Source organism: Urocampus carinirostris, chromosome 12 (assembly GCF_059441175.1).
Source record: "Urocampus carinirostris isolate Australia breed hairy pipefish chromosome 12, RoL_Ucar_1.0, whole genome shotgun sequence".
In the NCBI taxonomy this organism is placed as follows: domain Eukaryota; kingdom Metazoa; phylum Chordata; class Actinopteri; order Syngnathiformes; family Syngnathidae; genus Urocampus; species Urocampus carinirostris.
Window position 1 is genome coordinate 6,850,087 of NC_142360.1, and position 12,505 is coordinate 6,862,591.

At 43.3% G+C, this 12,505-nt stretch overlaps 1 protein-coding gene across 1 annotated transcript in view; it reads right to left on the reverse strand.

The window, feature by feature from the left end:
• cacna1ea (calcium voltage-gated channel subunit alpha1 Ea) overlaps positions 1–12,505 on the reverse strand; it is a 153,081-nt gene that overhangs the window by 76,953 nt on the left and 63,623 nt on the right. Inside the window, exon 6 of the mRNA XM_088348895.1 lies at positions 11,484–11,623. Coding sequence (XP_088205021.1) covers positions 11,484–11,623 — 140 coding nt within the window. The remainder of the gene's footprint in view (positions 1–11,483; positions 11,624–12,505) is intronic.

A 12,505-nucleotide genomic window follows, 5' to 3' on the forward strand; every position in this document is an offset into this window, starting at 1 on the left:
TGGTTTCAAAACAAGTCGCAAGTAGAGTTCTTTTGTCAAAATGTCACCAAAAAACTGCAAACGAAAAGTTCATGGATGTATTTCCATTCAGCGCAGTGGGCGTGCTTATGAGAGAGGGGGGAGCGTGCTTTGTGCAGAGATCCCGCCACCCCTACTGCTCACCCAATTAAGTTACTCTGTGTGCTTGGCTGGCGTTTTGGAGTGTTTCCAGTTTCTTCTGTGGGTTTTTTTTTTTTTTATCATAAAGAGTCTTAAAGTGAACATACATTATTTAGTGAGCTTCCATATAAAGGATTCCTTAGCGACGTATAGCCTGAAACAAGGTCTGTTGTTGTAACGTCTGACTGTAAACTATAGTTGAGACTGCCCTTGATACACTGGACGGAACAGCTTCTCTTATTAGCGTTGTTTTGGCTATGAGCTTGTCAGAATTGGAACGCAATGGAGGAAATTTGCTCTAATAGCGTTTTATCTCAGAGACCATATCTACCTATGAAAAGAGCCATATCTGGTTTGCAAGCCATAGGTTCCAGACCCATGAGATAAACGAAGGCCAAAGCCGTTTTCCATAACATCCATATCATGTAAATCGACAAATTATCATGAATTAAAGTGGATATGTTGGAAACGGTCAGAATTCATCATTAATTGTTTTTTAATACGACCCATTAAACAAAACTGTCAAAAAAAATGAAAATATATTGTCACACCAATATAATAATTACCTTTTTTGGGCCAAATTGAATTTCTGCCTAAATTATGTTCCCAACAGAAAGCTGCTTTATCCGCACAAGTGTCCAAGTCGGTCAACCAAAGACATTTCATAACCAATCAATAGCGCAATATATTAGCAAGAATGTTTTTATAACAATAATGTGACAGTAAAGAAGTTATTTGTAAAAAGAAATGTTTATAAAGAACAGTACTACTGTCACGAGACGTGGTGGCGTGGAAGGTGACCGGACCAGAACGGAGGCAGGAGGCATGAAGGGAGAACTCAAATGCGTTGACGATCCATAGGTTTTATTTAATAAAATAAAAGTCGCCCAATACTCCGAGGCAAAACAGAACAATACAGAGTTCCTCCGGCACGAACTCAACAGGACAAGGCATAACAGACTAAAACAGGACAAGGCATAACAGACCGGGATTGTGAATAATGAGTAATGAACCCGCACCGGCAGAGCCCACAATGCAGCCTTAAATACAGACCCACAATTAGTGGAACTGCTTTCAGCTGTTGCCCAGAGGGCGGGGCAGACTGGTCACCAAGGCGACCGTGACAGAGCCCCCCTCTTAAGGGACAGCTCCCGAGGTCCCAAAAAAGAAAAAATTACAACCTCACGCCCCGGAATGTTGACGCTCGCGATTGGGGCAACCCCGCTCCCTCCTCCGAACACGCAGGAACGGGGAGAGGCAGGCGCCATCTGCGTCGGGCGGATCGGAATCGGCGCTCGGCAGGGAGGGGGTCTGGTGGGCAAACTGGCCAGGGGATAACAGACAGGCAGAACAGACGAGAACAGGACAGGCAAAATCAGGGCAGGTAAACAGGACAGGCAAAATCAGAACAGGCAAACATGAGAGGGTCAAAATCAAAACAGGCAAACATGAGAGGGTCAAAATCAAAACAGACAAGACATGAGAGAGTCAAAATCAGAACCGGCAAAACAGGAGCAGCGGAGTCGGACTGGCACGCAGGCAGCTGAGTCGGACTGGCACGCAGGCAGCGGAGTCGGACTGGCACGCAGGCAGCGGAGTCGGACTGGCACGCAGGCAGCGGAGTCGGACTGGCACGCAGGCAGCGGAGTCGGACTGGCACGCAGGCAGCGGAGTCGGACTGGCACGCAGGCAGCGGAGTCGGACTGGCAAGCAGGCAGCGGAGTCGGACTGGCACGCAGGCAGCGGAGTCGGACTTGCAGGCAGCGGAGTCGGACCGGCACGCAGGGGAGACTGAATAGCAGGCAGTCGGCACGGGAGTCGGGCAGGCAGGCATCAGAGTCGGAGTCGGCCCGACGGGCAGCGGAGTCGGAGTCGGCCCGACGGGCAGCGGAGTCGGAGTCGGACTTGCACGCAGGGGAGAGGGAATAGCAGGCAATCGGCACGGGAGTCGGGCAGGCAGGCGTCAATTCTTCCTGGGACCCCATTCGAGGCACAGCAAGGGCCACGACGGGCGGGGCCGTGGTTCGAACGGGCAGGGAAGGCCAACTCAGTAGGCGCCTGCCGAACTGCGCTCTCCAGCTCTCCCCAAGTCGCGCTGGGATCGTTCGCTGAGTTCTATTTGTTGGCGGGTTCATTCTGTCACGAGACGTGGTGGCGTGGAAGGTGACCGGACCAGAACGGAGGCAGGAGGCATGAAGGGAGAACTCAAATGCGTTGACGATCCATAGGTTTTATTTAATAAAATAAAAGTCGCCCAATACTCCGAGGCAAAACAGAACAATACAGAGTTCCTCCGGCACGAACTCAACAGGACAAGGCATAACAGACTAAAACAGGACAAGGCATAACAGACCGGGATTGTGAATAATGAGTAATGAACCCGCACCGGCAGAGCCCACAATGCAGCCTTAAATACAGACCCACAATTAGTGGAACTGCTTTCAGCTGTTGCCCAGAGGGCGGGGCAGACTGGTCACCAAGGCGACCGTGACAACTACTATTTGTTGTTTGGAATTTTTGTTTCACATTTTTGTCGTCCACTTGATGGCGAGAAAATATAATTGAAGTTTTGTTAATTGGATTGTATCCTTAAGAATTACAGTGATGCAATAAAGCTGCAAGATTTAAAAAATACAATTTGACAGTACAGTACTTTTATTTGTTAAACAAATGCTTCAGCGTGTCATGATCACCGATCTGATGCATCTGTGCCCGCTCCTTTGGCGCCAGCTGCCTCGGACTCTGATTGGCTCCCTGTCCCTTTTTAAACCCTTTCTGTCACCTGTTATCAGTCTGTCTGCAAACCTCAGTTTACACTAGGCAAGCCTTTTTCAACCCTGACTCCCACCTGTTTTTCCTCCCGTCTGTTCCCCGGCTTCGACCTGTTTTTGATCCTGACCACGTCTACTCTCCTCTCCTGGCTTACGACTCGTTTCCGACCCCGACCACGTTTTTGCTCTCCTACCCCAGCTACTGACCAGTTTTCTGTTCCTGACACCGCCATCGCTCGCCACGGAAGTCCGACTTCCGCCTTCAGAGCGACCGGCTTCCCGCGCCCAGCGATCACGAGATCGTGGGTGCAACCCTTTCCTTTCTCCCAATAAAACTGAGAGAAACGGAACGCAAGTGGGTCCTGTCTCCGTTCTGGTCCTGACAGAGTATGAAAATTGTGTTCGTTAGTTGGTTTTTATGTAGACTAAAGTAAATAACTCAATAAATAAAGGTTTGTACTTCACGTACTTTGACATTTGCAAGACCTTTTTAGGAACAAAACCCTGCCCACAATGGATTATTGTATTCAAATTAAAGACCCACTGAGGAGATTTCTTAGAATTGTGACTGCCATTGTGGGGACCATTTGTCCTTTAAAGGACATTTTGGTGGTCTTCATGTTTCGGGACCTTGTTTTAAGATTTAGCAAAGCTTTACGGTAATAAACTATTTCCATTAGAAATGAAAGCTAGAATCATATGTGTACATATGTGTATGTGGGAATAATCTAACTGAAGAAAAATAAATCTGCAACTGATTGACAGAATCCTGCTCCCAACTCAACAACCACCCGAGACAGGGAGACACTGAGGTCCTAATGAATTATGGCCCGAGAGAAAGTGACAACTTCCCTGTCCTCGGAGAAAAGGTGAAGGCAGCAATGAATTCACTGAAGAACGGAAAGTCTCGGGAATCGACAACATCCCATCAGAACTCATACGAAATGGTGGTAAGCAAAATATAGACATATTAACAGAGAAAGATGACAACTTCCCTGTCCTCGGAGAAAAGGTGAAGGCAGCAATGAATTCACTGAAGAACGGAAAGTCTCAGGAATCGACAACATCCCATCAGAACTCATACGAAATGGTGGTAAGCAAAATATAGACATATTAACAAAGAAAGATGAGGCAAACAGGACAGTGGCCATCTAAGTAGACAAAATCGCTAGTAATTATGCTACCAAAGAAAGGAAACCTTCAAAGATGCTCCAACTACAGAACCATCAGTCTCACCAGCCATGCAAGTTAAATGAGGCTAAAGGTCCTACTGAACAGGCTGAAACCACAGGCTGGAAACATCCTACCCGAAGAACAGGAAGATTTCAAGGAGGGAAGGAGCACCACAGAGCATGGCAAGCCGCTTTATGGGCCACCATGTGAAAGTACAATATGGGCCAGGACCAGCTCAGACTATTGAACAACTGTATGCCAATGCCAACAGTGCGGTGCTTATCAATGGTGGCTTCAAAACATAGTCGGTGTGAGACAAGGCTGCATTCTCTCTCCAACTTTATTCAACATCTTCCTGGAGAGGATTATGTCCAAATAAAGGTATAGTCAGTATTGGGGAACACAATTTTACTAACCTCCATTTTGCTAATGATATTGCCGGAAAAAAGGAACTTAGAGTTCTGGTCAATCGCCTGAACAAAGCATCAAGACAGTAAAGGATGGAAATCACCAAAGACAAAAACAGAACTGATGACCAACAATCCCCAATGTATCATCAGAAACATTACCATCAACCACAGAGAGCTAAAACCTGTCACCAAATTTAAATATCTTAGTAGCTGTCATATCAGAAGAAGGGTCAGAAACAGAAATCCTGGCCGGCTCACACTGCAGGCAGACTTGCCAAACTTAAACCCATCTCAAGGGACAAGATCATAGCAGAGAATTCAAAGATCAGACTTCCATCTTCCTCTATGCTTGCGAGACATGGACTCTCCCAGCAAAACTGGAAAAGAGAATCCACGCTATTTAGATGCGATGCTACAGGAAACTTCTAGGCATCAGCTTCTTTAGATCTATTTTTATGGTAGATGATCTGCAACAAATATATAATGATATCACCAGAGACCCTGACGAAAAGTGAAAAAGAGATCCATGTGGAGAGCCAGAGAAAATGCTGAAAACATGTCAAGGCGTGAGCTTACATGCTAATTGGCACCTCCGCCGTCTTGCTAGGTCACCATCCCCCCTATTACAACGACAAGAGTTGGCGGGGGGACACGCCTATTGCGTGTTTAAGTCAAATTCAGAGTGTAAAATACAAAGATTCAGTTATCGCTTCTTTGCAGGAAAAAAAATAATTTAAAAAAAGATCAAACAAAAAAACTTCTCGGGCCACCGAGGAACATTTGGGACAGCCAAGATTCACGCTGATTGTCCAGCACCCCTTGACTGGAGATCTCAACGATCTTTCAGCTTTTCGGGAAAAAAGTTTGTGCATCGCTCCTTCCGTAATGTTGCTTAAACATTGTGTCTCTCCCTCTCTCTCGCGTGCGCGCTTTCTTCCTCTCTCTCTCTTCTTCCTCTCACACCTCTCCTTATCTCCCTTTCTCTATTTTTGCCTTTCCCTTCTCCCCCTATATATATATATATATATATATATATATATATATCTCATCTCTCATCTCATCAGCCGTACCGCTTATCCTCATTAGGGTCGCGGGGGGGCTGGAGCCCATCCCAGCCATCTCCGGGCAGTGGGCAGGGGACACCCTGAACTGGTTGCCAGCCAATCGCAGGGCACACAGGGACAGACAATGCATTCGCTCATTCACACCTAGGGACAATTTGGACCGGCCAATTCACCTGAAATGCATGTTTTTGGAACGTGGGAGGAAACCGGAGTGCCCGGAGGAAACCCACGCAAGCACGGGGAGAACATACATATATATCTATTACTTCTCGCTCACACCCGCTCTATTTTTTCCTTCACTCTTTCTTTCTTTCCCTCTCTGTCTCTCCATTTCTTCTTTTTCCTTCCCCTGATTCACTGCTTCTCCATTTTTTCTTCACTCTTCTTTTTTCAATTTCTCAAGTTTTCTCTCTCTTTTTGTCTCTCTTTCTCTCTCTTTCTTCTTCTCTCTTCCTGTCTCTCTATTTTTTATCTTTTTCTCTCTCCCGTACTCTCTCTATTTCTTCGCAAGTGGGTGCTGTCTATGTTCCTTTGTCTATTTGTCTATTTCTTCTCTCTCTCTCATTCTCCCCTCATTCTCTCTCTCTTTCTCTTTCTCTCCCTCTATGTTATTCTTGCCCCCCCCCCTCCCTCTCTCTCTCTCTCTCTTTAACTTTTCACTTTTTGCGGGTTGTACAGGTCCCCATTAACCCCGAAAAACTTCTGTACACGGAAAGATTTGCTTTATTTTTGTGGGGAATAGCGAATCAATCTGTATCAGTCGATGACTGAATACGCAGTGACTGTTAAAATTATCATCCGTGTGCCAAATGGAGCACTACTATGTGAATTTGAGCCAGCAACACCTTCTGTTAGCTTGGCAGCTTTACACTACCTGGAACACACACATAGTAACACACTGTTTTGTTTTTCGGTCTTGGCTGAGACATAGCATCGACATTAACTTGGCATTTCTCGGTTTGACTGGATTAGTACGAATTTATGGCAAATTATGGCATTATGAGGTAGATTTTAGTATGTATAAAAAAAAAATTCTGTGTTTAATTATTGGACACCTCCAACCATTATGAACTGTTTCGTCATGCCACTATGCCATTTATGTTGCTATTCTTTGATCTCCACACTCTTGAGGACTGAACTTCTGTAACCTAGGAGATTTAATAAAAAGAAAGGGCTCAAATGAGGGGCCTTCAGAACAAGCTCGAATTTCTTATCTGAAGGCTCGCTCTCCTGTTCTCCTTGCAAGTTTAAAATCTATAGATGTCTTGAACTTGAAATTTAGCAATATGACCATTATCAATCCAAACGGGGGATTTGATGTGAAAGAAAGAGATCCCCGACCTTGCTGTTTGGAGCAGAGCTTACCGCCCACCTTGGAGAAAAATATAAAAATGATGTTAGGGAACAGCTCACAGGGGGTGTCAGGCGTTATAGCAGCTATATTCGAGAAGCGAGAGAGTGTTTGTGGGGGGGGGGGACGTCTTCTTTTCAGAGAGACAATGAGTCCGTTGACAGGCTGTTTCAGGACCACTAATACAATCTCCTTCCAACATACTTAAGCTAAGTCAACAAAGTCTTCTTTCATGTCCAGCCGGCATGTCCGATTTCCATCCAGAGGGTGTCGGACCAACTTTTGTCATGCTTCACTTGACACAACAGTGACTTTACAAGCACTTTACAATCAAACCAATCCCAGAACTGCCTTTTGTTTCCTGGGCACTGATTAGAGCAATCTTAATGATTTTTTGAATATTCATAACAACCAAATAACCTCGTGTGCAAGCTGTTTTTAAGCAATCTGATTAGGGGGAAAGGACGAACAATGTCGTAACGCAAATAGACGTTTTTGTAATGAACTTATGACATTGAATAAAGCTTGATTTTATTCATGTCACTAACGAAAATCAATAAAGTACCATGCTTGTTTGCTCCAAAAGTGAGCTCCATTCCTGGTTCTTACTTTAACTGTGATAATAAAGAGAAAACCGTATTGTGGACAGGAGACATTCTGAATATGTTGCCTTCTTGTTTAAGCTAAATATAAAAGGAGCTAAAATAAAGCTTCAACTTTTATGGTTGTTGTGTAGTTCCAACATATAAAGCTATCTAACTATTGTATTTATGGGTAGTATTTGGTGGAAATTCACTTAATATGGATGGTTATGGAACAAATTACCGGGGAATTCGAGGGAACTCTGTTTTGCCTTTTATAACCAGAATCAGAATCATCTTTATTACTATTGTATTTCTACAACCAGATTAAGGTTGCACCCCAATTGGCAAGAAAATATACAATATGAAGAAAGATAGAGAAAGAAAATGTAATGTGTTCACCTCCAATATAAAGTAATTACATCTGAAACAAGAACTATACACAACCGAGATCTTGCATATTGCACTAAAAACTGTGACAGTCAACATGACGACTGAAAAATGTCATGGTTGCCCATTGCCCTCACTTGGGCCCGCCCGTTTGGAGCCAGCTGCTGCTCGTTGCCTGATTGTCTTCCCTCCTATTTAATCTCAGTGCTCTCCTTCACTCCTGGACAGTTCATCAACAAACCTCTGCACTTGCAAGACGTGTATTTTGACTCTGCCCGGTATCCTGCTTGTGTATCCGGTAACCGCCTGTCTCGTCCTGTCTGGTATCTTGCTCCTGTCTCCAGTATACAGTATGGATCTCGTCTGACTCGTCCTGTCCGGTATCTTGCTCCAGTATCCAGTATCGATCCCTCCTGTCTCGTCCTGTCTGGTATCTTTCTCCAGTCTCCGGTATCCGGCATTGATTCCGTCTGTCCTGCCTTGTCTGGTATCTTGCTCCAGTCTCCAGTATCCGGTATCAATCCCGTCTGTCCCGTCCTGTCCGGTATCTTGCTCGTGTATCCGGTATTGATTCCGTCTGTCCTGCCTTGTCTGGTATCTTGCTCCAGTCTCCAGTATCCGGTATCAATCCCGTCTGTCCCGTCCTGTCCAGTATCTTGCTCGTGTATCCCGTATTATCAATCTCATCTGTTCCGTCCTGTCCGTTATCTGCTCGTGTATCCTGTATCTGGTATCAATCCCGTCTGTCCTGTCTGGTTTTGATCTTGTCTGCCTCTGGCTTCCCGTTTCCCTGCGTCTGACTTTGTCTCACTTCTTCCGCCCAGCGATCGCCAAATCACTGGCGTTTGTGTTCACGCGCATGACTGCCCCATTCCCGTAAAATAAGGCTTGCATGAAAACGTTACACATCTGGGTTCTGACAAAAAAATCTTCCATTGCACCAAGTTATGGAAAGGAAGTCAAATGTAAATAAGTTAACAGTACAATATAAAACCTTTAACAGTATGAAAATAAATAAAGTCAAGAACCTTTCTGAAAAGAAACACGTTTTCTGGAAATGAAATATTTCTTCTGCATGACTGTTTTAGAATTAAGTCAAGAGTATCTACAGTAAAAACTGTACATAGCCAGGATATTGCACTTAAAACTCTAACATTGACAACGTAAAAACTGAAAAACAGTGTAAATAAGTTAACAGTACAATGTATAACCTTTAAAAGTACAAAATTAAATAAAGTCAATGACTTAAAAAAGCAGTTTAAACAATGTTTGCCAAGATATGAAAATAAATGCTTTCCACCTGTAAGGTATGACCTGTGATGTGTGTTGAACATGTAAATGTGATCAAAAACGTTGTCAATAAAATACTGGGAGGGTAGCAATACGAAAACAGTGTTAAAAACATGTTAAAGGCCCGATACCACACCTCCCGCATTTGTGAATCAAGCTTGAGTGTCAGTTTTTTCTGTTGTTTTGGATGGAACATGGCCCAAGCAGGGCCCTTTTTCTGCATTGGTTTTTCGACCCAATATTACATTGATTCCTTGACAAAGAAGTACCGCAAAAAGACAAAAGCCGGAAGTGCTGCTCTGTTCTTACTCCGTTCCCCGTTCGCGCCCTCGGAAAAATCCATTAACAGCTGCTCGTCTCACCGTGTTTTAATTAAGCTTCTAATTCCGGACCGACAGCACCTTCTCCTCCAGCAATTGATCAGTGAGATTATAGTGAGCCTCCCCCTTTCCTTTCCCCCATCCGACCTGGCATCCTTCCTCTCTCCCGCAGTGAGCAGAGCATCCTTGAGCAGAGCCTCAATTGGACTCATCAATAATAGAAGACGGCGTATTCATAGAGAATTCTCTAAGAACGCCGTCAGATTGACATTGCGCTTTATTCGGATTGTTTTATTTATGATTTGTGTTGTCACAGCTCTGGTGTAGGATACCACCCACTCCGTGGTGCCCAAACTGTAACACGAGGGTCATTTGCAGCCAGGGCACTATATTTTAGAAGCCCGTTGCCTATGCTAACACAGAAATGCCAACCTTTTGACATTAAAAAGCACCAGATATTATAGCGCCATCTATTTTTACTCTCCCCCCCAAAAAAATCTACATTTAAACATCGCTGCCCTTCCTCTTTCTATCAATAAAGTTGTGGTTAACGCTACACTTTTGTGTCCTGATTCCGTTCGGGTCATGACACGGAGATAATTTTTTGTCAACTTAAGTATTATTTTTTTTCATATTTTTTAGAATTTTTATTTCATTTTAATTTTATTTCTTGTTGTATTGTTTTTTTTTAATCCAGCAATGCCCACTTTAGCTCAGAATCTAAACATATTTTAACGCTATTATTTATTATTTCTGCCCATTCAAATGTTTCATTTAGGGCTAAACTTTACTTATTTTACAATAATTTTTTTCATTTCAATGATTTTTATATGATTCAGAAGGAAACTACGAAGTTAGTGTTTGCAAATTTTTTCAATTTCTACTAAAACATTATACTCACAATTGGCAAAACAATCTGGTGTGGCAGAAGCAGATCATTTTATCTGTTTTATTGTGTATCCTTGTTTATTTAGTTTTAAGTCAACTTACATAATCAATAGCCATAACAACACGCATACACGTAACCCTATAATAAGAATATATATATATATATATATATATATATATATATATATATATATATATATATATATATACATATATATATATATATATAAGGGGCAGCACGGTGGCGCAGTGATTAGCGCGTGTGTGGCACAGTTCTGAGGTCATGAGCTCGAACTTCCTGTGTGTAGTTTGCATGTTGTTCTTGTGCTTGCGTGGGTTTCCTCCGGGCACTCCGGTTTCCTCCCACATCCCAAAAACATGCATGTCAGGTTAATTGGCTGGTCCAATGGTCCCACGCAAGCACGGGGAGAACATCCAAACTCCACACAGGAGGTTCAATCCCATGACCTCAGAACTGTGCCGCACAAGCGCTAAACACTGCTCCACCGTGTTTATATATATTATATATATATATATATATATATATATATATATATATATATATGTGTGTGTGTGTGTGTGTATGTATATATATATGAGAGAGACAGAGAGAGAGAGAGAGAGAGAGAGAGAGAGAGAGAGACTTATGTGCTATTATTACAAGTTGGTTGGATCTCTTAACCACCATTTTTTTAGTGCAGTGGTTAGCACATTTGCCTCACACGTGAAAGGTCCCCGGTTTGAAACATTTGTCGTCCTAGAGAGGGATACCCACCACCAGGCTGAACTTGCCCAAGACACACCACAGGAAATGGTGCCCCTACAACCCATGTGGTTAAGGAATCCAACCATGAACCCACCTATTACAATTTATCATTACAAAAGACATGAATATTTTACTAATATTTTAACTTTGAATGTTTTGGTAAACATTAATAAATTCATTTTGAAATTAACCTTGAATATAACTATTATACTTGGATTTCTGTAAAAAAATTGCAATTCATATTGGTATTTCTTCATTATTCCACACAGAATAAAACTGAGAAATCGGTTACAATGAAACTCCTGGCGGCATCGACTCACCCGCTGAGGACCACAATAAAATCCATGACGTTCCAGCCGTTCCTGAGGTAAGATCCTTTATGGAAAACGAAGCCCAGGGCGATGATCTTGATTCCCGCTTCCAAACAGAACATCCCAATGAAGTAGGGCTCAGTCTTTTCCTATTGAGATAAAGAAAGTGAGAGGATGTTCAAGTGACAGTACGTAACTTTAAATCATTGTAGCTTTGAACAGAGTTGAAGCATGGCAATTTGAAGAAGACACACTACGGGAGCCCGAAGGACATAACTTATCAAAAAAATTTGGAAGCCTACTTCCAGATTTTCTTGCATCACGAAGGATGAATTTCAAGCAAGTGAAAGGATATGAGACCTGCTGTTAATCTCTTCCAGTGACAACAAAAGACTGGGCGAGCTGGGTATACCCGGACTGCCTAAAAGAGACACTAGCTGGAGTTGGTGTAACAGCTAACTTTAACGGCTTGCGCGAGAAACTCCTAAAAATGCCATATGTCAAGCTTTGGGACCCTGAATCAAGGAACTCAGCGTCATTCAGCTGTGGAAGGGGAGTGACACCAAAAAACGAACACAGTGCAGCTAAAAATAACATTAGCATAAAAATACCAATAGCAGGTAGCTGTGAGCCAGTGCCTGCAGCCAGTTAGCTAACATGAGAGAAGGAAACAGTGGGAACAAATAAACGATGCCGGAATCACAGATTTTAGTGACATTCAGCTGTGGAAAGGGAGTGAAACTGAAAGACGAAACAGGACCAGCTAGCATTCACAATAGTGGCTAGTGTCAACCAGCTAGCATTCACAATAGTGGCTAGTGTCAAGCGATGGCCTCGAGTTAAATGGTTACCATGAGTGGCTAGAGAAAGAAACAGTGGGAAAGAAATGTAGATGCCTGAGTCACAAAACTCAGCAACATTCAGCTGTGGAAGGTGAACAACACTATAGGGTAAAGAAGAAGCAGCTATAAATAGTGGCTAGTGTTGAACTATAGCTTTGGGCTAAAGTGTTAACATGAGTGGCTAGAGAA